The sequence below is a fragment of the Sciurus carolinensis genome, chromosome 12 (assembly GCF_902686445.1).
Source record: "Sciurus carolinensis chromosome 12, mSciCar1.2, whole genome shotgun sequence".
Lineage (NCBI taxonomy): Eukaryota > Metazoa > Chordata > Mammalia > Rodentia > Sciuridae > Sciurus > Sciurus carolinensis.
Genome location: NC_062224.1, coordinates 27,366,693 through 27,393,782, shown reverse-complemented (window position 1 = coordinate 27,393,782; position 27,090 = coordinate 27,366,693). Strand labels below are relative to the sequence as shown.

The 27,090-nt window shown below is 35.3% G+C and overlaps 1 protein-coding gene across 1 annotated transcript in view; it reads left to right on the top strand.

Annotated features, from left to right (window-relative positions):
• Positions 1–19,427, top strand: part of Mrc1 (mannose receptor C-type 1) — an 83,831-nt gene extending 64,404 nt beyond the window's left edge. The window contains exons 23-30 of the mRNA XM_047521459.1: positions 2,079–2,181; positions 5,498–5,730; positions 8,940–9,105; positions 9,899–10,048; positions 15,434–15,547; positions 16,049–16,213; positions 17,418–17,459; positions 18,497–19,427. Of these exons, the coding sequence (XP_047377415.1) occupies positions 2,079–2,181; positions 5,498–5,730; positions 8,940–9,105; positions 9,899–10,048; positions 15,434–15,547; positions 16,049–16,213; positions 17,418–17,459; positions 18,497–18,747 (1,224 nt within the window). The 3' untranslated portion in view covers positions 18,748–19,427. The remainder of the gene's footprint in view (positions 1–2,078; positions 2,182–5,497; positions 5,731–8,939; positions 9,106–9,898; positions 10,049–15,433; positions 15,548–16,048; positions 16,214–17,417; positions 17,460–18,496) is intronic.
• Positions 19,428–27,090: the final 7,663 nt, after the last annotated feature.

Sequence of the window (27,090 nt, the reverse complement as noted above, 5' to 3'; positions counted from 1 at the left end):
AGGCTAATGGAAGAAAAGAACTCAGATTGTGGATGGGGGTGGGTGGAGAATCTTTGGAACGTAGGATTTAAGGGTACAGGATAGTTGAGGCTCTTGGTACCAGGATGCTGGAGGCATGGAGGTCGACATGGTGGCCATGTGGCAGCGTGGGCTGCCATCAACCGTGGCTCAGGGAATGGGTTAAAGCTAGGTTTACTTCACAGTGATACTTCTGTCATTTTGCTTTGTTTAGATGAACTGCAGTCACATTTTTAAAAAATTAAATTTTTGTATCATCAGTTTATTATCATTGACAATATTTTCTTTCATTTTAAGTATTTTCGGGTTTTCTAGCTGTTACTAATTTCTGGTTAATTTTCATTGTGGTGTAGAGTTTAGTGTGTCTGATTTCTATTCTTTTAAATTGTTAAGGTACGTTTTGTAGAGTGAAAGAGAATGCACACTCTAAGTGTGCATTTTTCTTATATTTAAGTTTAAAAAGGAAGGGGAAATGGAAGGAAGATAGGGGTGGAAGTTAAATGATTCAAAACTAACTCTTTGCAGAGTTGAGCTAAGGATAGCTGATGGGGTCGTCCATAGCCTTGTACTTGGGTGAAATTTTCAGAAACTGGCCACTGCATTCATGTCCTCACCCACTTTCATGTGGTTAGGTGACCCAGCACCAGTGACTTAGTTCTATGGGATGGTGAGTTTATCTAGACTGATGTTGTAGTCCATAAATACGAAAAAAAAAAAAAAAAAAAAAAGCAGACCCACAACAAACAAACAAACAAAACCACACACACACACCCCAAACCAGTTTCAACAGTAAGGAATATGGATCATTTCCATGACACAAAGTCCAGAGTCTGAAAGACTAATTACAAGTATTTCATTACATCTAAGGTATAATACCTAAGTTACCATAGACTGAAAAATTCACTGTGATTGTATGTGCCACTCAAAAACATAACTGCCAGTTAAACTCTGATGTGCTTCTGATCATGACATGCATCTTTTATTTTAGAAAAGTTAGTATACAAAAGATGCGCATCTTAAAATTGGTGAAATGAGATACATGGATCACTAGCAATGCCACAGATGCAAGTTCTTTCCATCTTTCTGCTCTATTATCCTTGGCGTGCTGGTAGACTGGGAAAAGTTCCTGGCATTACATCTAATCTTCCATTCCTTTGTGGCTATGTGACCCCTTTCCCTGGGAGCCCTACTGCCCCCAGGGCACCTTGCGTCTCTCACTCATTGGGAAGCAGTGGTACTTGACATTAATGTGTAGGCTTACAGCCTGAGTGCTCTAAGCAGTGTGACCTTGGGAAAGCTCTCTAGCTTCCCTGTGCCTTAGTTCTCTTGTCTTAAAAACTGGCACAGTCATAGTACTTACCTCACAGGATGGGTGTGAGTTTAAATGAATTAATTACTTGCATAGCACTTAGACCAGCGTCAGACATTATTAATGTAAGCTGTAGTCATTATAATGGCTAGGTTAAAAAAAAAATCACTGGCAGGTACAGTCTTCATGAGACTTTTCTCATTCACTTTTGATTGTTAGACTATTCTAAGGAAACTTGAAAGTGAAAACACATTCACAACTAAAAAATGGAATATATCTCCAACCCTGTCATACTCCCTAGTAAAATTATAAATAAGATGTGAAACTTTCTAGCTGAACTAGCGATTTGCTCTGAAACTGAAATAATACTTTTATAAATTGAGTTAATGATGAAAAATATGGATTATATTCATTTTCCCTTAAGCATAAAATACTTACTTCTGGTTTTGGATGGTGAGGAGTCATATGGAATTCCTAAGTTTCAGTAGCAATTAATAAAAATTCTGATAGCAAAGTTTCAGACTTATGTCTAAAATATTTCCCAATCTGTTTGGTTTTAAAATCAGATAGCAAGGGTTCAAATGTGAAGGATCTGCACAGAGGGTGGATACAGTTAGTTGGAAACTAATACTGTAATTTAGACTACCTTAAAACTCAAAAGTTAAGAATATCAAGGGATCTTTTTTGCTTATTAACAAACTGGTTTAATAGTTGTTAATTCATTTTTTTTTCTTTATCCATAAATGTGCAGGCCGACTGTGTTGTTATCATTGGAGGCAAATCGAGAGATGCAGGGACTTGGATGGACGACACCTGTGACAGTAAGCGAGGCTACATATGCCAGACTGATTCTGGTGAGTCCTAGCAGGCCTCACCTGCCTGTGAAAGAAAGGTTCTAGAGTGTGTTTTTAAAAACTGAACCATTTTTGCACATCAGTTGGTTGGTTTGTTCGTCGCTTTATTTCATCCGAGGCTGATAGATGAAAGAGAGCCACTTCCACTCTTCATTCAGGAGTCTGCTCCCTCATCATTACAGAGAGCTCCGTGCTGATTGAACTTGAACTCAAAACCTAATACTGTTAGAAACCTGGAATATTTTCCTACGGGTACCTTGTTCTAAACATCAGCATAGGAATACTACAGTTCAATGCACAGAATGTGAGAAGCATTGGCTGGCACAAAGCATCATTATTTGTCCTATATCCTGTATCTTAAAAACTGTAGAGATCTGTCTTTAAGTTTCTCTTTTCCTAGGAAGACTGGACATGCCTAAATAAAAATAAAACAGAACATATGAATATTGACTGTGAATCAATACGAGGGTTGCAACACATTGTAATGTTTAGTGAATTTGCTAATAGGCTAGGTAATAATGTCTAACTACACAAAAGAATCAGAAATTTAAAAATCAATTAGAGGTGAGGGCTGAGAGTAGGAAGGGATTTATCCTGAGAACAGCCCTCGGAGGATGAGACTGAGTTAGAAGGCACTTGTTCTCCCAGACCTAACAGATTGTTCAACACTTTCTGGGGAATCAGGAAACTAATGTTAGCTCATGACAGGACTGAAAATCACTTTGGATATTTTCAGATGTTTGAAAATTATTGCAGATATTCTAACTCTTCATCGACAAGTCAGCCCTAGGCCATGTCCCTCCCTCTTTATACAGTTGGCCCTCTGTATCTGTATCATGATTCAACATCCATGGATCAAACCAGATGCAGATCTTTGATATTTTTATATTTGGAAAAAATAATTGCATTTGTACTGAACAGGTACAGATGTTTTCTTTTGTTATTATGCCTTAAGCAATACAGCATAACAACATTTGCCTTGCATTTGCATTGTGTTAGGTATTATACATAATCTAGAGATGATTAAAATATACATATATGTGCACAGTGGATACATCATCTTATTTTATTGTTTATTCAATTAATTTTAACTGATACATAAAAACATAAAATATTGTACATATCAAGGGAGTACCATGCAATGTTTCAATACATGTATATATTGTGTAATGTTTAAATCAGATTAGATGTCATTTCATATAGGCAACTGCAGTACCTGCAGGTTTTGGATCCAAGGAAGGAAGGGATGTCCCGGGACTAATCCCCTTGCTGACCCTAGAGATGCCTGTACTGTGGCCCAGGAGTATCAGAGCTGCCATCTTTCTTGTGTTCTATGGGCAAAGAGGGAACTCTTTTCAGAATTGAATAGTGATTCACAAGCTTATTCAAAATCTTATTTTTCTCCTTATAAACTTAAGTGATAGAATATTTTGAAGATATTTTAAAAAGTTCACAGTGCTACAGTGAAAAAAGGTAGCATATGAAATCACATGAACTATGAATGATCAAAATTGCTATCACAATCCCCTTAAAAATCAAGAATAAACAAACTGAGGAAATAGGAGAAAATAGGAATGAATTGTTATCTTCAGATAGTGGGATAAAGGGCAGCTGAAGTGCCTTCATTTTGGTTTTCTGTATTTTCCAAATCCTCTACAAAATATATTATTTAGATAGGAAAATCTTTTAAAATAAAGAAACACTGTTTTAAAAAAAGACATAAGACATTTTTGCTATGATCTAATCACTAGAAACAATCTCTTAATATTTTAGGTTTTTTTCCTTCTACTTTTTTTTTTCTATGAATGTTTTTCTGAATAAGCAAAATGGATAGAAGAGCTAAATTTACCTCGGTGTATATAACCTGTGAACATTTTTTTCTATTAGTTTTACCTCAAGCTTCACCTGTTATGTTTAATGGTTCAAAATTTCTCAGTGTCATTATTATGAGCCCAGATGTCCTCGTGTTGGGGAGCTGTAAGGCAGTTCCACGTGAGCCTTAACATTTTAGGGTCTCTTAGTTTAATGATATTATGTCAACACAAGATGGCAGCAACAGCAGAAGAAAGGGAGACTGTCCCTTGCTGAAATGAAGTCACTTCGTAGGAGGCACAACCCAAAGAAAGTTTTCAGTACTTCTATAGAAACAGAACAGGGCAGGTGGTAGACTGGTGGTATAAATTGTAAGAGGTCAGAAAATTGGCCAGGACAAAAACAGGTAGGCAAGGATATCTAGAACCCTAGGCCAGGGGGCACTTTTTCTGTTAAGAGCCTGGTTGTAAATATTTTACTTTGTGTTGGCCATAAATGTCTGTTGGGACTGTTCAACTCTGCTGTGGTCATTGACAGTCATAAATAACTTGTAAACAGATAAGTGTGTCTGTGTTCCAATAAAACTATGTTATTTACGGATGCAAATTTGAATTTTATATCATGATTACATATCAAGCAATATTTTTTTTCCCTGTCGTTTAAAAGCCATTGGTAGTACATGGGCTATAAAACTAAAATAGACTAGATTTAATCTTCTGGCTGCTTTTTGCTGACCTCTGCTCCAGGGCATCACCTAGGGCCCACAAAAACAAGCTTTGCCTTGTGTCTTGTTTATGTGACCTGGAATATTGGCATGAACATAAAGCAGGGATTAGGAACCCATGCTAGGACATTAAGAAGGAAAGATCCAGAGCTGAAGTGACTCTAACTTACAGGGGATTCAGCTCCCTGGCTCAGTTTGGATAAGATGTCAGGGCCTAAGGAAGGATCTAGAAGATCATTGGTAAGAGTAAAACTTGATTCTAGACCAAGGTTAAATGAACCAGTAACTATTGTTTGTAGAATGTCACTTGAGAATCTATAACAATCTCCTGAAAGTGAATTATTCACAGGTAAAGTCAAACAGGTATGAATAAATGCAAACTCAAGGATAGAGTGGAATAAATGTGGACAGGAGAGGAAGACTCTGCTTGACTTTGACATTTGACCAAGGTAGAAAAATAAATCAGGCATGACAGGATGACAGGTTTTCTTTAATTTGTGGAATTAAACTGTGGTATTTCTTTCATCCAGTTATTAGATCACACTTAATTTGCAATCATTTTTTTTTTAAGTTTGGATACTTGATCAAACATCCACCTTAGTATTCTAAATATAGTTCAGAAATTATTTAGTTTAATTAGGCAAATGGATTAAAAAATAAAGTTTCTGCTTTCTGATGCAAAAGGGCTCATGAAGATACTTTAACACCTGACAGTCTGGATTTATGATGTTCGATTAATGACTACTGGTAATGCTAATGAAAATAATTATTTTTTTCTAGACCCTTCTTTGCCTCATTCTCCAACAACAACTCCCAAAGGTGGCTTTATTAAATATGGTGAAAGCAGCTATTCACTCATGAAATTGAAGTTAACATGGCATGACGCAGAGAAATATTGCAAGGATTACAATTCTCTAATTTCTAGTATTCTGGATCCCTACAGTAATGCATTTGCATGGATGCAGATGCAAGCTTTTAATGTGCCTGTATGGATTGCCCTGAACAGTAACTTGGTAAGATGCTGAAAACATGTACAACTTGACATGATTGATAAATTGTGGTTAAATGATTGTCTTTCTGTTCATTCTGTTGAACACTTATGTGAAATAAACTGTGGTGGGCAATGTGAATGGTACTAGCATTAATAAGACTCCATCTTTCAAGGATTCACTGCCTTCAAGGATCTAGTAGGCTAGTGATGTGTGTCAGAAATCAAACTAAAATTTTTCTGATCGCTATTCATTCTATTCTTGCTTTTAAATGTTAAAATTATATTCTTCATCTGAGCAGTTTTTACTATTTGCTTATTTCTTTCCAGTGTCAAGCTTACAACTCTGAAATGGGAATTAAGAAAGCAGGTCAGGGTATCTAGGTGATGGGAATACTTTTGATTTTTTTTGTGGAAAACTATTCTAGAGTTGTTATGGGTCCCCAAATTGTAGAGCTTTCATTCAAATGTGAGAATTACTTCATTGCAGTCAATTTCCTATAATCTTTCATAGAAAAGGGAGATTGGCAGTGAATAGGCAGAGCAAGGGATAAGGCCCAGAACTAAGAGTGATAAGTTGCCAAAATATTCCTAAATGAGTCCTTTCTGATTTTTTGTGGCCCATCTGTCCTTCCATATTGACCGAGTCAGTCAACTCAAAAACCTCCAAAATAGAGGAAATAGAGGTGTCAATTAAGGGATAAGACCAGAAGTTTTAAAGAGAGGCACCTATGAAGTGTTATTGAAGGAGCTGGGCCAGGGCAGAGGACCAAGAGGGCTTTTTCGGGAAAGTCAGCCTTTTAAAATGTAGCTTAGGATGGTAGAAGAAATGCCAAGAAGAGGGAAAAGGATAAGAGGGAGGTGAAACTGGAAAGTAGATTGCTGTCAGATTTTATACAACTTCCAGTGACTTGATGCAGTGCTGGACATTTATACTTTATGCAGTGAGTATTTTCTAAGAAGGGAAGTGAATATTTAAAATCATCCATAATGATTTTAGTGATTAAACTTAGGTGAGACATTTTTACATTTCTGTTGACTGTGTTTTTAATAATTAATCCATTCGACAAATCATTCATTTTCTTCTCACAGATGTGGTCACAGTTTTCTTATGAGTTTAAACTAGGCTTTTCTTTACTTTTAGAATGATTAGTTTTCCAAAATCCCAATATTTATGACTAAAACAGTACTTTATGTCTGTGGAATCAGTGATTTTTCAGGGATTATTTTATCAAACATGGGAGAATACTAAAAAAATTCTTTTTTGGTATATAAAGTGATCTTTTCTATTTTTTGATTTTTTAATTTGTTCTAATTAGTTATACATGACAGTTGATACATGTTGACACATCATACATAAATGGGGTACAACTTCTCACTCTTCTGGTTGTGTAATCATATATGTACATAGGGTAATAATATCTGATTCATTCTATTATCCTTCCTACCCCCAGATCCCCTCCCCTCCCTTCATTCCCTCTGTCTAACCCAAAGTACCTCTATTCTTCCCTAGCTTCCACCCCCTTATTGTGAATTAGCATCCACATATCAGAGAAAACACTGGGTCTTTGATTTTGGGGAGATTGGCTTATTTCACTTAGCATGATATTCTCCAGCTCCAATGAGATAACACATGCTTTAAATTTTTGTCATTGGATCTTTGACAATTGACTTGGTAAATTAAATAATGAAGTTAAAAGGGGGAAAATGTTTGAATTTAAAAAAAAATCAAATTATCTCTGGTTAATGTTATACGTCAGCTATAAAATACCTTAGATGGTTAAAAGGACACTATTGATAAATAATATTTTTGATGCTATCAGTTTGTGACCGTAAGTTTGTCTGACTAAATGTGATAAGAAATTAAGTGTCCAAATGGAATAAAACAGAGTTTTGTGTAGGAGGAACTCTTGTGCTTCTAGTTGGCTTATTATCTACTTTTTTTTTTTTTTTTTTTTTTTGTTACTGGGGTTAGAACCCAGGGCTTTGTGCTTGCAAGGCAAGCACTCTACCAACTGAGCTATATCCCCAGCCCCTTATCATCTACTTTCTAATATGTGCAATTAATATAGATATTTATGAAAGGTTGTGTGTAAATACAGTAAAAACTACTGTATTTACAAAAATGGCACAAAAGTGAATTCAACAGTTGATGCACCTGCATACTTTTTTCACATCTTCAACAATGAAAGGTATTTAGCACTATAGATCTAATTAAGAATACTTGCTTCGGGGGCAGTTGTGAAGCACTGAAATCACGTAAGTTAACCAGAATGGGCAAATACTGCTCAAGTAAAATTCTACTGTTAAAGCTGAAACAGGTTTAAGGTCATTCAAGTTCAAGCACAGTTATACAAATCTTTCGGAGTCCCTTCTATTTATGTTTGAATTATGTGACCTTTCTTCCAATGTGTGGTCTTCTGTTTTACAAAATCCAAAAGGAAAATACAGAAGAAATGAAGGCAGAAGTTACATTAAATAAGAGTAACATACCAAGCTATAATTAAGATGAAGTGAGGAAGGCCAAAACATTAAAATTGTAAAATTTGCTTGTTGGAACCCACACTAGGAGTTAGGTAATGTCTACAAATATTCTCAAGTAGATTACTTATGTTGCTCTAACATATCCTTTTCATCAGTCACTGTTAAAACTAATCAAAACCTCTACACATGTATATTCCCTTACAATAGCAGCACACACCATTGGTACCTGCAAAGTGTCAATCTCAAATGACTTAGTGAATGAAAGGAATAAAAAGTGGATAAGTAACATATGAAGAGAATAATGGGAACTAGAAAATTCATGCAGAACCGCTCTTTTAATCAGCCAGCCAGCTTGCTAGCAACAAGGGATGGTTTCCAGTTGAGGAAGGTCCTTTGGTCACCAGAGACCTCTGTCCTATCTGGCGCTGCAGTAGGAAGTTGCTTGTTCTCATCTTTACTTTTGCCATGTTGTAATCCCCAGAATCAAAGTATTTTTGTCCTTTCTGCAATCGTTTTCTTAAAATCTGAACCTCCAGGCTTTTGTCCCACGTGAGGATAATTTGCTTTTAGTTTTTCTTCTTCCGCTTTCTCTGGACTAGTCACTTGATTTTCCATTTCCTTCTGCTCCTCGGCAGATATTCAAGATTCTTGGTCAAATCACAGCCTTGAATATACTTCTTCACTTAGTTCTTTTGGCATTTTCTAAATGAAGCATGGTGTCCACGTTCATGGTTGTTTTTATTCTTGCAGACCAACAATGAATATGTTTGGACTGATAAATGGAGGATGAGGTACACTAATTGGGCAGCTGATGAGCCAAAGATGAAATCAGCATGTGTTTACCTGGATGTTGATGGTTACTGGAAGACATCATACTGCAATGAAAGTTTTTACTTTCTCTGCAAAAGATCAGATGGTAATTGGATATACAAATATACAAAAACAGTTGGAAAATTTGGAATTTTCTGAATAAGCGACTATGCACCATTGTTGATATTATGAATAAGTGTGTCATGTGTAGCTAAGAATAAACTAAAACATCTTCCTTCACCTAATCAAAGATCAACTTGGCTGTCAACCTATATATATAGGTCAAAATAATGGAGAGAGGAAATTTTCTTCATTTCTAGAGTTTATTTGCTCTTTATAAATCTCTGCATGTCTGCTATTGAGGTTGTCCTCGAATCTACAATGATAAATTCCCTAAGAAATTATGTTTCTTTTGATGTCAAAAACACAGCCTTCTCAATAGAATTATATCAGAATGCATGCAGATTCATCAGAACCAATGATAATATGGACACAACCCTGGAATTCTTAAGTATAGCATAAATTATACTACAAGGATTATTATTATAGTTAAGAAGAATTTGTAGTAGTTAGGGTTCCAGAAAAAGAAAAGAGTGACTTGAAAAGGAATTCCTTTACAAATATCCTCTTCTAAACTTTTAACATTATTATAGGTATTTATAAGTTTACACTCTTTAATTATAATTATGATTGATTGCTACTATATCATAGTGCATTCTGTTGAAATATATTTAAAATGATAAGTGACAAGCCAACAATAAAAATGAAGTCACATGAGGAACACTAGAAGTTTTCTTTTTTATTATTTGAGATGATAATAATTCTCCTTAGCTGTGAAAATATTATTCTATATACAGTAGAAACTTCAGGTTTTGCTTTAACTATCTTTTTATGAATAGAAATACCTGCCACTGAACCTCCACAACTGCCTGGCAGATGTCCGGAGTCAGAGCACTCTGCTTGGATTCCTTTCCATGGTCACTGCTACTATATTGAGTCTTCATTTACAAGGAACTGGGGTCAAGCTTCTCTAGAGTGCCTTCGAATGGGTAAGAGCCACATTTCCTAAAAGAAAATTCTACAATTGTGTATCCTACAGTTCAATGACATTACTAACACTATACATTAAAAATATAAGGAATGTAAAATTACCTATTTATTTTTTTAAATATTTTTTAGTTGTCAATGGATTTTCATTATACTTATTTATATGTGTTGCTGATAATCAAACCCATATATGTGTTCCTCATATATGTGAGGTAAGCGCTCTACCACTGAGCTACATCCTCAGCTCTACCTATTTATTTTTTAATTTTTTTTTTAATCAATAACAGAATGGCCCACGTCATGTCCCTTAAATGCAATTTCTAATTTTGTAACTTTGAAATTTTAGGAAATTCAGATAAAAATCGATTATTTGCTAAACAAATCTTTCTACCCCAGAGTTCTAAATTGTTTGGATTCTCATCCTCAGTTTTCCAAAATATGCTTAAACTCTTATCACTCATTGACTTAGGAACCAATTTGCTTTACCATTAACAGACATGTTTTTTACATTTGACTGTTATATGAATGAAGAAAAGCAAAGTAAAACTCAAATAGACATGATATAGTTGAATGATTTTCCCTTTGGAAAAAATAGTCCAAGAAAAATAAAGGTTTTCAAGGCACATTTTAAAAGTTACTTAGTTAAATCCCACTGAATATTTTACTGAATTACTTTTGCTACATTTTTATTTCCCTAACTTGGGGTTCTTCATCTAACAGATGTAAGGGCTATATTATCATTGTCTTTGGGTTTATTCAAAAGTCAACCTTGACCTCTAATTTTAAATTCTGAATAGATGAAATCTACTTTATCAATTTTTGGTTCATCTGTTTTTTTTGTTTTTTTTTTTTGTTTTTTTTTTTTTGGTTCATCTGTTTTGAGGCTGGCTCCGTCGTAAGGTACAAGGTCTACAATTATCTTTTCTTGATGAAAATTTATCTTCACTGTCTCTACTAATAATTTTTCTGAATGTCTAGTATTAGTATACCCACTCCAGTTCTTTTTAAGTTATTGTTTGCATAATCTATTCTTATCTATGCAAACTCTTTGTGTCTTTGTATCTCCAGTGTATCTCCTTTTTAGATATATTTATTTAGTAGGCTCTTTCTAATCAATTAACATTAGTGTTCTGCCAGTTTCCAATTTTTCCATTAGTGTTTACTCTATTTAAATTCAGTGTAGTTACTGATAAAGTAGGATTTAATCTGCTATTTTGACATTTTTTTTTCGGTGTTATGTCTTAAGCATTTTGGTTTTCCTATTTCTCCATTTCTACCTTTTTATGTTAAATAGATAATTTTTAGTTTTCCATTTTATTATGTAGATGGTTCAAGTTAGCCATCTAACTTCTTATGGTTCAATTTAAATGTTTTCACATTACAATCGTCTATAAAATCATAATTTCATTGTATCAGGGAGCATCTATATATTTTTAGTTATTTTCTTAGTAGTTGCCATGGGAATGGCAATTAACATCTTAATTTGCAACAATCTAGTTCAGATTCACATAAATTTAATTTTAGTTGTATACAAAACCTTTGCTCTTACAAATCTCCAATCCCTCTGCCCTGCTTTGTGCGGTTACTGTCACACAAAAGCACCTGTATACTTTGTACACTTCAACAAAGTACCCTTCAACAAAGATTGACAATTATTGCTATATGTAGCGATATTTAAATCAGACACAATACAAAGTAGTTGTAAACAACCATACATTTGTACCATCTTTTACACATACCTATGAAGTTACCTTTCCTAGCACTCTTTATTTCTTCATGTGGATTTGAATTTCACAATGCTCTCATATTTCAGGCCAAAGGATCCTCTTTTTTTTTCATAGCATTATGGTTATGCAGTCATGGAATTCATTTTGACAAAATCATACATGCAAGCAATCTGTTTTCAATCCCCATTCCTCTGCCTTTCCCTCCCCTCCTCCCTCCCCATTTTCTCCTTCCTCTATTCTACTGATCTTTCTTTCATTCCTATATTTATTTTTGACGGGTGCTTTCTACATACACATAAAGGTGAAATTCCCTTTGGTACATTTATATATGCATATAACATGATTTTGTTAAATTCATTCCATATTTCCTCCCCTTTCCTGTCCTTCCTCTGTTCCTCTTGTTCTCCACCTTATACTCCGTTGGTCTTCACTATATCTTTATATCTAAATTCAATCCTTCCTCTTTCTTTCCCTTATTTTGCTCTAACTTCCACCTGAGAGAAAACATTTGCCCCTTGATTTCCTGAGTCTGGTTTACTTCACTTAGCATGATGTTCTCCATTTGGAAGAATCCTTTTTAGTGTCTCTTATAATGCAAAATTCTCTTTGTATTTATTTATTGGTACTAGATGTTGAACCCAGGAGTGCTTTACCACTGAGTTATATTTCCAGTCATTTTAATTTTTTATATTGAGATAGGGTCTCACTAAATTGTTGAGTGCCTTGCCAAGTTGCTGAAGATGGCCTTGAACTTGTGGACCTCTTCCCTCAGACTCTGGAGTCACTGGGATTATAGGCATATGCCACCATGCCTGGTTCTTCATTTTAGAAAAATCTAGGAATGTTTTAATATTTCCTTCTTTTATTTTTCAGCACTGTGGATTAAAAATGGAACCCAGGGCACTCTACTATTGAGTTACATCCCCAGCCTCCTTTTATTTTTTATTTTGAGACAGAATCTTACCAAGTTGCTGAGGCTGGTCTTGAACATTTGATCCTGCCTCAGCCTCCTGAGTCACTGAGATTTTGAAAGATAGTTTTGCTGGATAGAAAATTCCTGATCAATACACATTTTCTTTTAGAGCTTTGAATATTTCCTCTGACAGCTTTCTAGCCTCTGTGGTTTCTGATGAGAAATTAGTGTTAAGATATCTGGTGGGCTAGGGGCATGGTAGAGCACTTTTCTATCATGTGTGAGGTCCTAGGTTCAATACCCTCTACTGAGAAAAAAAATAATCTCTGTATGCGTTGTCATGTCCTTCTTGCTGGTTTCACGATGCTCAGTCTTTTGACAATTTGATTAGGACATGTACAGATGTGGGTCTCCTAGACATGGTACATACACACAGATGTTTTAAAGTGCCTAGAACTGATTACGTCTCCCAGGTTTTGCTAAGGGAATCTGTCTGTGTGTTGGGATGTGCTTTCAACACCCGTTCATGCAGTTTAATACTCTGCATTAACCTTCACCTCCTGCTTTTGTAGAGCCTCAAGATTAGATAGAAGTAAGAACTTAAGACCTTTTCCTTTTTTAGGCATGCACACCACCCTGGGCATTACATACCCAGTGCATGTCTGTGAACTTCTAGTTCCCTAAAAATGTGTCAATACTTTTAAAGTCCCCTATAGACATTTCATTCCCTATCTCTTACTATTAATTTTTTGTTAGCTTATTGTTTGCCCCTACTCTTATCAATGTCTTCAGTAATTGCCACTGATAATTTTTTTTAAATCAATGTTTCCAGGAAAAACTGTTTGCAATGAGTGATCTCTGAATAAGATCAAATGAGGATATACTTTTCAAGTGGTTTTTTTCTAGGAAATTATCTGGCAGGTTAAATAATGGACATTCTTTATTAATAATAATAAATATTGTTTATCAATAAGAATAACAATTAATCTTGATTATTAATAACAATAATTAATAATTAATCAATAATATTTGATTATATTTATATTATTAATAATAACATTATTAACATTATTAACATTATTAATTAATTATTAACATTATTAATAATATTTTAAATAACAAACATTTGCATTTGAGAACAGCTGGGAAAGAGCTCCAACACCATACTCATCCTTTCAGTGCCTTCTAAGCTGTTGATTTTTACTGTGGTTTTGGGTTGTTGGTTTTTAAGGGTACTATAGACCTTAATGACAATGGTATTAGGACAAGTGAAAACACCACAACTCTTACTGTTATTACCAAGATCTAATAATTTTTCTTACATAAAATGCAAGCCTCTGTCTAATTTTCAGCATTCTGAAAAACTTGCTTTTGACAAAAGTTGCTTTTGACAAATTTGTTGTTGTTCTCAGTGTTTTTGTAAAGGAAATGATTTTTGGAGACCCTTACTCTGTCTTTTCTTTTAATGTCAATTGAAGACTGCTTTGGGGTTTTTAAATTTAAAAAAAAAAGTTTTTCTTTCATGTTGTTAAGTATGTTTAAAATTTTGCAATGAATATATAGGAACTTTATTTTCATTTGTGGGTGATTTTATTCTCTGGCCAATAAGATGAATGATTTTCATTCATCAATATGTCACACACACACACACACAAAAAACAACCAACCAATCACCAAGAGAACAACTCAGGATCCAGTAGAATGGGATATAGGTGTAAGATTTATTCAGGACGCTGGGTCATACCATGAGTCTTTACCCTGCTAGTGTTAGGATCTTAGCAAATTACTTATCTTCTGTGCTTCATTTGCCTTATCTACAAAATGGGGTATTAACAGTACCTACTTAATAAAGCCTTGTGAAAATTTAATGAGATAATGCTTCTAAAGTCCAAAATAAAATGTCATTAAATGCTTGGAATATACTAGTTATTATTATAAATCTATAGATTATTACTATAAAATCTAATACTGACAGTTCATTATGAATTATTAATTTCATGCTCATCTGAGTTCCACTTTTCTCTCTTCTGACTTCGAATGGTCCTATGGAAGACATTCATGAAGCTGGAATAATACTCCTATAGACATGGCATCATTCTGCTGCCTCAAAAAATTGTTCTTTATTATCGTGTTGCTCTAAATACCAATCTTCTGCCATCTGCAGAGAGTCCTAATCCATATCTTTTTTTTTAATCTCCCCATTGACCAGATCAGTGTTACACTTGACTATTGAGCCGTCTCTGATCCTAAAGAAGTTCTACACTTCCTTTCTTTGTCTTTCCTCTTATTATTTCTTCCTGGAATTATTTTTGTTCCCTTGTACATAAAATGCTGCACTCCAATCTACTTAAATTCTATTTTTTCCATCCTCCCTTTTAGCTGCTTCACCCAAAATGAATAGTTGATGTGTCTGAAGCATAATGCACTGATTTTTTTCTCTTATTACATTCCTTTGAACATATTCTGAATTTGTAACTGGTCCCTGAACCATAACTTCATTGACTTATTCTATGTCTTCCTCATGTTTGTGGGTTCTAGTCCAAGGCTTGTACACAAATGAGGTTTGGAAAGCTACATTTTTACCCTAGAATGGTAACTGAAAAAGACAAATGTTCACTCTTTGAAATTGCTCCTCTTTAGTGGAGATGCTTGGCTGATTTTTATTGCCCTTGTCATCAATACTGTTTATAAAAATATTTTCGGCTACTTAAAGTTACACCCCTCATATATACTTTTATACTTTTCAGGTTCCACTCTGGTTTCCATTGAAAATGCTGCCGAATCCAGTTTTCTATCCTATCGTGTTGAACCTCTTAAAAGTAAAACCAATTTTTGGATAGGATTGTTCAGAAATGTTGAAGGTAACTTTTGCAGAACTGTTGCTTAACTGCAAATAGTTTAAAATTTTTTATATACAACAAAGTTTCAGTTTCAGAAAGTCTTGCCTTAAGTAATGATTACTTTGTGATGAGTTTGAAAATTCAAACTCATATTTATTTGAGATAAAACCCCCAAAGTTCTTATCTACTATACTATTTCACAATTGCTAACAAAAAAATATATTCTCTAGCTAAGTTTAAGAAGGTTTAAAGAACATTTTTTTTCCCAAATAAAAAAACTCGGGAAGGATAGCTGTACATAGTTGTATTAATTAGAAAAATATTTTCAACTCAAGTTACATAATAAACATATTCTCCTTGGTTTATTTCACTATAATAAACATAGTCTCTCCTGTTTAGTTGTAAACAGTTATTGATTCTAGTATAAAATAATATGCTTAGAAATTTTGCACAGCAAGCTGAACTTGTTTTGAGATGAGTTATTTTTAGCTTCTGTTTTTATTGGTTTTATTTGATGATTAGGAATTTGGCTCTGGATAAACAACAATCCAGTCTCCTTTGTCAACTGGAATACAGGCGATCCCTCTGGTGAACGAAATGATTGTGTAGCTTTAGACGCATCTTCTGGGTTTTGGAATAATATTCACTGTTCTTCCTACAAAGGATATATTTGTAAAAGACCAAAAAGTAAGTAAGAAGTTTATCATGTGGCAAATATGTTCACAGGCCAGTTTCTTTCATATAGTAAGATGCTAGGTGTGGGATTCTAATTGATTACAGGTTCATTGCAAGCTTTCTTCCATTAATAGTGAAAAATTCATTCTGCCATGGTGATCATTTGCTGCCCAGCTGTGAGTGAGTGAACAATGCTCTGGCTGCTAGCTGACATAGTGATTTTGGTTTCTCAATATGTTTATAATGGGATGTTCATGCCTATGGATTTGCAAAATTGCAAGTGATCTGGACAGCCCATTTACAAAGCCTTACTACACAAGAGGAAAGGGGTAAAGTAGTCACCAGTTCAAAACAGAAGAGGCCAGGACTCTGGAGAGGAATCAGAATTGATCATGGAATAAGTCATATAAGACTAACTCAGTTTCCATCTGAGATGGAGTGGAAGACCATGAAAGGAAAGGGATTGAGAAATTAAGAGTGTTAATGGTTCACCATGTGTCACTGTATGGACTTCAATAATATTTTGATGCCATTCCACCCAGCTTAATATCCTTCTGAGAGAGAAAATGATTAATGAGATAGAGGTTTCAATACACAAATTAGACAAATTACTTCTATTGCCTTGTTTTCTTTTTTTTTTTTTTTTTTTTTTTTCTGGTGCTGGGAATTGAACCCAGGGCCTTGGGTGGTTGGTTTTGTTATTTTAGAATTGTTCAAAGTTTTGGTGTTCTTTAACTCAAAATATTCTACACCCTCCGGTGGAATGTTGGTTTAATGGTTTGCACCCCAGAGTCCAAGATTGCCTTATTTTACTTTTCATTCAAATGTTGTGTGATGTGTTAGGCTTCAGTGGGCTGAATTTCAATACTCCTAGCCTAGAATATTTTATTTATGGGTAGATTTGGTAGGATTTTATAAAATATCAGTGCTCAAGTACAAGTTAGAGAATCACATTTTCAGATCTTCCAATGTGTCCACAATCACTGTATATTTGTAGGATGCTACTATAGCTTGGATAGACAGAAAAATAGATATATGGAGATGGAGATTTTTTGTATCTGTATCTCTCTGTTGATCCTATCCATCCATCCATCCATCCATGTCATACCATATCACCAAATATGCAGGATTCCGTATATTACTGAGCCAAATAAAATTTGCTATCTACGTGCAGTTACTTTGGACTTTTATAAATATTTTTAAAAATTTTTTACAGTTGTTGATGCTGAACCTACTCATACATTAATGACAACAAAAGGTAAGACCATTATGAAATTTCAGTATTAGTAATATGATAGTTTCATTTAAAAGTCATAATAATTATTTCCTACTCCTCTTGCATTTTAAGTAAAATTGTTTTAGTTAACTAGCCTTTCTCATGTCATCAATCTACCTTGATTGATATTTTAGTAAAATAGGACTTGGAGTCAGGTTGGTATTTTTATGTTACGAAGTTATTGAATACATTGTTGGCTCTATTACAAAGAATTTATGAGAACCCCTGGAGGAAACTTGAAATTTCTCTCAACCCTAGTAGGGTTTGTGTGTGTATGTTTGGTGGTGGTACTGAGGATCAAACCCAGGGCATGGATATGCCAGACAGGTACTATGTCCCCAGGCCTTTTAAATATATATATGTATTTTTTGTTTCAAGACAGTCTTGTTAAGTTGCCATGACTGGGTGGGATTGCTGATGTATAGTACCACACCCAGATAATCTTTTCTTTTTATAGCAAAGTTTTTTGTTTTAACTTTTATGGACAACTTGAATTAGGTAATTAATCCTATTTTACTCATTTTGTTGACTGCTGAAAGAAGCTCAAGGTGAAATTTATGGCTTGCCTAGAGTGCCCTTATTATCCTCATGAACGCTATTTGTGTACTAATTATATTCATGAATTTAAATCTCCATCATTCTTAGTTTTTCCCTAAATTTTTTCATTTATTTTAAATAACCATTATTATTGTTATAATTTTTATTTACCTTCTTATAATGTGTTTGTCTTGAATTACTTTGAAACAAAACGCGTATGTGAGTGTAATTTTTAAAATATTGATTAGTTAGCTCAGTGCTATGACATACAACATTCCTGCAACTGAATCATAGTCTTAACATTCTAAATCATCCTCTATGTCTTGTTGATTTTGTTTTTATGCCTTGCATTTCTGCTTGATAAATATCACTTGAAAGAATGTTCATGTATTTTAGTTTTTCAACAAGGAAAGTTGTATTGTGTTCCTTAGCAGAACCCTCTCTCTCTCTCTCCACTTGTTTCCTAATGATTTTATTTATAGCTGACTCAAGGAAGATGGAACCTTCCAGACCGTCTTCCAACGTGGCAGGAGCTGTGGTCTTTGTCATCCTCCTGATTCTAGTGGGTGCTGGCATTGCTGCCTATTTCTTGTATAAGAAAAGACGTGTGCACCTACCTCAAGAGGGCACCTTTGAAAACACTCTCTATTTTAACAGTCGATCGAGCCCAGGAACTAGTGATACGAAAGATCTCATGAGCAACATTGAGCAGAATGAACACGTGGTCATCTAGTGTCATAATGTGATTTTTTTTCATAATGTGATTTTGTTGTATTTGAATTTCAGAAAATTGTAACTAAAGTTTTAAATTCTTTGATTCAATGTGATTGTTCCTTTTAAAAATTAGGACTGTATTATAATAGTATGTCCTTTTTCCTTGCCTAATTGAAGAAGTAATTGCTAATTTTTTCACCAAAGAAAGTTAGTAATGTCAATTAGCACTGTTTGAAATATCTTAGGTGAATACATAGCACTACAATGCCACCTTTTACACATCATTACCGGGTAAGCAGTATCAACTTCATGCAGATTATAAGAGCTCTAGAAATAACTAACTAAGCCTCTTGAAATATTTCAAGGAGCTCCCCAAAATATGCACCCACTAAATTGTAATCCAACAACTAGAAGACAATTTTAAAAACAGTACAAATAACCTCAGGTGAAATAAAAATTTAGTGGGTTTTCACTTTCACCAGTCTTGATTTCACTCCAATAATTTAGAAATGTATTTGTCCACATGCAGAAGAATAAAGTGGTTGAGACTCTTGTTTCCTTAAGCCAGGCTTTACAGATTGTTCTTTGTACTGTTATATGTATATCAGGAGGGCAAAGATGTGAAAAATGTAAATTTCCTTAACTGGATGTACTTGGATTATGTGAAATAAACATTAAAGACAAGGTCTATTTTTAATAGATTTGCATGTTGGTGCTCTTGTTAAGTGTAAATTTGCTTTTAAAATGAGATTTATTTACTTTAAATTTTAATCTTAAAATAAATGATGTTATCAGCAGAGGAATTCTTTAAGTTGAACTCTTCATCTGTTTGGAAAAGGCATGTTGTTAAAACACAGTGGAATATGAGTTTTTCACCATACTTGCACATTTTTTCAGATATTCCCTTGAATATTGATTCAACTCAGAATCCAACAATGCTAAAAAAATTAAATACTAAAATAATTAAATTATTTTATTATATTAATAAATTTAATTGAATAATTAAAATACAAAAATAATAATTTCTTTCCTTTTTGCTTAAGAGTTTTGTCATAAATAAAGCTTTATGTATATTGTGAAATATATCAGCTTTCACGGTCACACCCAGCACGCTCCCACCCGCTCATCCGTTTATTTTCTTAAGGTTTTACTGGTGGGGAGGAGTTCTTTACCCAGGGCCAACGAACGGGACTGGACTCCTTAAATGGCCTTGAGGAGGCAATGGGGTGGGGATGCAAACATGTTTATTCACATTTTTTCCTTCTTTATCTGGGGATGGATATCTATATTTTCAAGAAAGTTCATAATTTGAAAAAGATTAAGAAGTAGCCAAATAAGTAGGGGAACATGATGAATTTCTAATACCCCAACTTATTGGTGACAGAGAGCAAAAGGAAGTAAGGAAACGTGATCAAGTGTGGAAAATAAGCTTGGGCTCAAACAACTTCCTTTTATAGCACAAATAATAGAAAACAACTTGCTTTTCATTTTCTCGGTAAAAACAAAGCATGTTCTCTTTGAAGAAATTCCAGTGGAAATAATGGCTATAGAGTCAAGCAGTATGCGGTGAATTGTACTAAGGGAATCTGTGTGTATGTGTGTGTGTGTGTGTGTTTTCTGCCTTCAAAATATGTGAGAAAATTAGAAATATGGAATGGTAGATATACACAAGTGAGCCTGGTTTACAAATTCTTTGTGCAAGTCTTTTCATTGTAGCTCACAGAAAACACTTTGGACTCCAAGCAATATATATATCTTATCATTTGCAGAAACTGTTTGACAGGGTTGCTGAGTATTGTATTTCACACTCTCACATTATCCATTCTGACACATAATCAAATAGATAAGTCATGCATATCCAAACATAGTACTGAAATATCAGCAACATGTTTTGGGAGAAGGTGCTGGGTGGGGAAGAACAGTCTTTGTGCTGTTTTATTCATTTGCTTTTGGTCATTTTAGTGTTTTTTGTGTTTGTTTTGTTGTTGTTAACTGGAAGTTCTCTCTGGGGATTGGATATTTAAGTGCAGTTGATCTCCTCACTATCTTTTGCACCATATCAGGTTTTCATCAAAATTCAATTGCTGGAAGAATTTTTTGAATATTTTTTCCTGGTTGAACTCAATGTGAAAAGTCGGTTACTTGAACTCTAAAAATAAAGGTGGTGTCCATAGAGGCTGGGAGATCCTCGACTCATCCATTTTTTAGTATTCACTCATGTGTCTGTTTACATTTTTATCCATTATTTCATCAAATATTTCTTGCATGTCTGATATATATTAACAGGCATTGAGCTAGCCTCTGTAGATTCAAATATAGCTAAGAAGCATAAGAAGAGCAGTCTAGTGGTGCTTCAGATACAAGCAGATCATTTCGAAACAATATAGCAGATATGTTAGTAGAACATGCCAAAGGTATAAATGGAGAGTGAGATATACAGACCTGGTTGCTAGCAGGGCACAGCCAAGTTTTGTGGGCCAGAATTACAGGACCCAGTATTTGCCAGGCTAGGTTTCAGTCTTACTGTGATCCCTTCCTTTCTATGGTCTTATTCCTCCCTTTTGGAATGAAATGTTTACTCTGTGCCATTAGACATTGGATGCGTGTAACTTGCTTTTGATTTTTACAGAAGCTTATAGTCAAGAGTCTGCCTTGAGTCTTGAAGGAGACTTTATACTTGGACAGTTGAGCAGTGCTTAAACTGCTAAGACTAGGAGAACTCTTGGAGGATGAATAAGTACATTTTGTATTGTGAGATGGAGCTTTGGGGAGCCAGGAGCAGAATGTTTTGGTTTGGATCTTTAATGTCCCCTGTAAAGCTTACGTATTAGGTAATGCAGGAATGTTCAGGAGTGAAATGATTAGATTATGCAAAATGTAACCATATTGGTGAATCAGTCCATTTGATGGATTATAACTTAAATGAATGACGGGGTGGTCACTGCAAGTGAGGTATGATTAGAGGAAATAAATCACTGGATAGCCTGGACTATGTCTGTCCATGGCCTTTTCCTCCTCTGTATCCCAAGTGCCACATGCTGAGCAACTTTCTTCCACCACACCCTTATACCATGATGTTCTGCCTCACCTGAGACTCCGAACAACGGATTTGGATGACCATGGACTGAACTTTTGAAACCATGAGCCCAAATAAACTTTTCTTCTGCTAGTTGTTCTTGTCAGGTATTTTGGTTGCAGTGAAGAAAAGCTAACATACCCAGTCTTTCCAGAAATACAAATTCATTCAGAAGGGTGGTGCCTCCCTTACCTAACTGCCTCCCTATAGGCCCCACCTTTAAATGGTCTTAACATTTTTCAATACCATTATGTTAGAGAACAAGATTCTAGTTCATGAATCTTTGAGGGATATATCACATCCAAACCATGGCAACATATTATGAGTTTTTTGTGAAGTTGAATTCTGTGTCAAATTAAGCTTAAAAGTTAATTATTTTTTCCACTATTGTTCATAGAATTTACTTATTTTCATTAACTAAATTATGATATAATCTAATAATCTCTTCATTAATTTATCTATTCATTATAAATTACTATTTTGGGAATGATAAAAAATTCTCTTATAAAAATTTCTTTCTGGATCTCAGAATAATCTCCATTGGTTTCACGACTATTTGCTTTGTTTCATATTCCCATTAACCTTGTTTGTATTTTCTCCTAATTCTTTAATTAACTTAAAAAATGATGAGTATGATTTAGATGTATACTTTTCATACACCTAAATCTTCAGTCTGCCAGAATCTATTGAAGAATTTCTCAATTTTTAATTGGAACATTCCAAGTTACAGTTAAAATTGTATATTTGCCAGAACTCTAGTAACAAAACTTCATCAAAATAGAAAAAAGAAAAATTGAAATTATAAAAGCAATTATAATGGGTGTACAATTGTCTACACTATTATTTACATCTTCCACTTTAAGTAGGCATTGATTATAATTAAAATTTCAACTTACATTTTTTTAGACTCTGGTGATAGAAAAAGTTTGTGTGGAGTAGATTGGGTTTCAAGTGTTTCTAATCTTGTTTCTCCTCTAATTCCTATTTGCTTTGGGTACATCAGGATACACTAATACTTTGTAAAATCTGACCCTCAATCTTCCTGTCAGGTTGGATAGTTTTGCACCCGGGATGACAGGTATATTACCAGAAGCTATTTGGGAGGTGGCATTTTAATGTGTCCTCTTCAGTAGGCTGAGCTCTGGTACTGTTACTCAAACATAAACCTGAGTTTTCAGTGAAGAGATGTTGCAGAGGTAAAGTCCCTAATTCATTGACTTTCCATTCAGAAGGTTACCCTGAGTGCGCCTGCATTAGTCAGTTGAAAGGGAAACTATCCTGCATTGGTCTGACATAATCAGTTGAATTGCCTTAAAATTGGGCTTTGCCTCTTCTTTGGGAGAAGCAAGGGAAGGAGGGACTCCTGCCTGTGGAGTATAACTTTGGCCCATGAAGCTCTGGCTGCCTCATCTTCCCTTTCTGATGGCCTATCTTACAGACTTCAGACTTGCTTATCCAGTGTTACAGTTTGGATCTGGACTGTTTCCCCAACAGCTCATGTCTTAGGCAATGGAGCAATGTTCAGAGCTGAAAAGATTGTATTATGAGAGCTGTAACCTCATCCATTAATGAATCCACTGGTGGATTACTAATTTGAATGGACTACTCGGTAGTAACTGTAGGTAGATGGGTCATGGCTAGAGGAATTAGGTCTGATGCCTGATTGGGGTATAATTTTTGGAACTCTGTCTTGCGCCTGGCTTCTTTCTCTCTGCTTCATAGTTTCCATATGCTGGGCAGGTTTCCTCCTGCCATGCCCTTCTGCCATGATGTTTCTGCCATGAAACTGGCCAACCATGGACTGGGACCTCTGAAACTGTGAGCCCAAAATAACCTTTTTCTCCTCTAAGTTATTCTTGTCAGGTATTTTGATCACTGTAACAAGAAGCTAACATAGCCAGTCTGACACATTGTATAAGCCAATTCCTTGTAATGTGTATCTGTATGTGTACATGCATACGTCACTATTCGTGATCATCAGTCTCTTAATATTTCCAACTGGATTTGTATTCTTGGTTGAATCCTGACTGATATACCATTCCTGTATCAACAGCCATATCAAAATATTATTCCATTAAAACCCAAACCAAATGTATTCTAAACTCAATGTGTGTTTACCCTGATTCTCCAGAATGTTCATGACCAACTCGACACCATGCAACACAAGAGGATTGTGATGGAGCTGTAGTTAAAATGAAAAGTCTAAGTCAACTGTGGCTAAAATATACAAATTTTATTTCAAAAATATGACCCCGTGTAAAGACAGCTAGGGTCTTGGAAGGGACCCATTGCAAGTGAGTGGCCCTGAAAAGTAAGCTTCTTTAGCTTTAGTACAGAGTGACTCTGAATGTCAGGAACAGTCCCGAGAGAGGTGCCACTCAGGGGACACCTGATCAGAACGTTGAAGATGAGTAGAAAGCATCTTGGAGGAAAAAGAAAGGCAGAGATGGACACTAGATAGAGGACAAACTTGAGCAAAGTCACTGGACTGAGAAATAGCTGGGCATAAAATGGGAGGACCAAGAGGTGGTCGGGGACTAGAGCGTGGGGTTCACACTCAAATATTGACAGGAGTCATTTTTCTGTGAGGTCCTCCCTCTAGCTGATCTGCATTCATAACACCCTGATGTGGTATTCGGCTCTACCCATGTAACCCCACCAAAGAGACTCCATGTCTCTCTACATAATCAAACTTGCATTATGTGCTATCTGGTCTCATTTAAAAGATGCCAAAAATAATACTCCTTTAAACTCAGATATTCAAATCTCAGGCCATGATGTTACCCTAGTAGATTAATGATGAATTAGACTCAGATACACCCCAGAAATTTAGATCCTATAACTATGGGATGCATAGAACAATTTTCTTCGTAACAAAATAGGAGGTAGAAAATTCTATCTTAATTTGGAAACATTTGTATTAATAAGAACATAAAGCACCTATATGAGTGAGAATTTATTCTCTGCTGACATATTACGGAAAAACAATTTTGTTAACCGTGAGTGTTCTTATGCACATTGTAATTACCTGGGCTTTCCCCCAGACAGTTAGATTAGAACCTGGAAGTGGGATTCAGGCATCACCTTAACACAGTAGAGTAAGCAAACAGAAACTTCAGGTGATTCTATTGGATAACCAAAGTCTATGATTTGACTGTGTCCCCTACAAAATGCAGGTGTTGAAAGTCACTGAAATAGTATTGACAGTTGGGGCCTTTAAGAAGTGATTAGGCAAAGAGGATTTATTTGTGAATGTATTTAAGGTTCAGTAAGAGGCCACAGGAGATTTTCAGTTCTATTGCCTTTCTGCCTCTCGCCATGTGAGGATAGCAAGCAGGTGAGAGGTCCCTCTCAAGATGTCAGAGCCTTGAACGTGAACTTAGCCTTCAAAATTGTGAGAAGTTAAGTTTTGCTGTTCTTTATAAATTGCCCGGTCTGTGGTTTTCTCTTAAAGCAGCACAAAGCAAAAAAGACATGAAGAAAAAAAATGTTAAATAGTACTAGCTTGAAGGTATTAATTATTCCTCAGGATTCCCCATTAGGTCAAACTCTTGGGAACATGAACATAGTAATGTCTCCCACAGTTATGGGAGAGCAGTTGGTAAATTTCCTGCTGTAGAATAGCTTCTCATAATGCATTTTTTAGCAGAGAAGTTATGACCCAAAATTGCCACATTATAATTTCCCTTTTCATACTTCTGGTTTTTCTTAGGGAGTTGATATTGTGTCCAAATATCAAATAAGAAAATTTCCTTAGGACATTGTTTTTGGTTAAACCTCAATAGATATTATCATAAAAAATGTATCAAGAGACTGTTTCAACAGGAAATTTCACCCAAACCACTGAACTGCGTACCAGGAACATGCCTTTTGGTGTTAGCATTTCTTTAACATTATGTAAACAGTGTTTTTCATTTGGACAGGAAGCTTCTTCAAAGGAAAGTGACACTGACTTCAGAAAGATTCCTGAACCAGCAGGAGATCCTGACTGTACTGTGGTGGCCTTAAAATATTAGCATTATTCATGGTGGCTCTACCTGATTAGGCTTTGGCAACCATTATTGATCACATTGACTAGCCCTGAAGGATGAGTGGCAATCTTTCCTATCATGACTTTCCTTTTAGGGGTCTGATTATAGTTTCTGTGCACACAGTTCCCTGGGAGTTTTAAAGAACCCTATAAAGTAACACAGGTTATTTTTTTCCTGTTGATTCAATATTTTTTCTTTAAAGGCAAGAAAGTTCAAATTCTCTGGGTCTGTCTTTGATTCCTGGTCTTAGCAGGAGTTTTCAAATTTTGTTGGGTCTAAGAGCCACATGAGCTTGTTCAAAACTCATTTCTATCTGGATTCATGCTTGTAATTCTGATTAAATAGACCTGCATGAGAGTCTTGAAATATGCATCTCAGTAGACATCTCAGGAGATTGAGGTATGCAGTCTTAGACTATGACTTTGATGAGCACTCTATTTTGGAATCATGTTGTATTGAAACAGAATTTCCCCAAAGGAAATCTTACATAATCCATGTCCAAGAGCACAGGCATTAACTAAAGCTACAACTTCTCTATTCTTTCTGTTTATTAACTAAGAACCATAGAGACTAAAATCCACTTTTGTACTTGCTATAGTTTGGATCTCAAATGTCTACAAAGACCCATGCGTTAAAAACTTGGTCCCGGCTGGTGCTATTGGAAAGTGATGGAACCTTTGGGAGGTGGGAACCTTGTAGAAAGTCCTTAGGTCATTGGGTATGTGCACTTGGAGAGGATTGTGGGACTCCAACCCCTTTCTCTTCCTCTTTGCTCACTGGATCATGATATAAGTGATCTTGCTCTGTTGTGCACCTCTGTTATCAAGTGCTTGCTATCACACCACCAGAAACAATGGGTCTTCTTAATCATGGACTGGAACCTCTAAAACCATGAGTCAAAAATCACCTTTTCTTTTTATAAGCTTATTGACTCAGATATGTTATTATAGTGATGGAGAGCTAACACAGCACTTTCCCCTGTACTCTCTTCTAGGTGCTATACTCTTCCCACATCTCCTTTACTAGCACCATTGAGGAGTATGTACATGCAAATATTTGCCTTATTTGTCTAATCTTGGAATATGAACCCCAGGAAGGGAAGGGCCAAACATTCTGTAATCCTGGTAAGAACCTAGATCTTCGTGAAAGAACCATTTTTCTGGGCTGTGGGTAATACCAAGAGAGTGTTTTCACCATAGAGATGTACTCCACAAAGATGCCAGGCTTCTTGGGTCAGGGTTTGCTCATCCTCTAA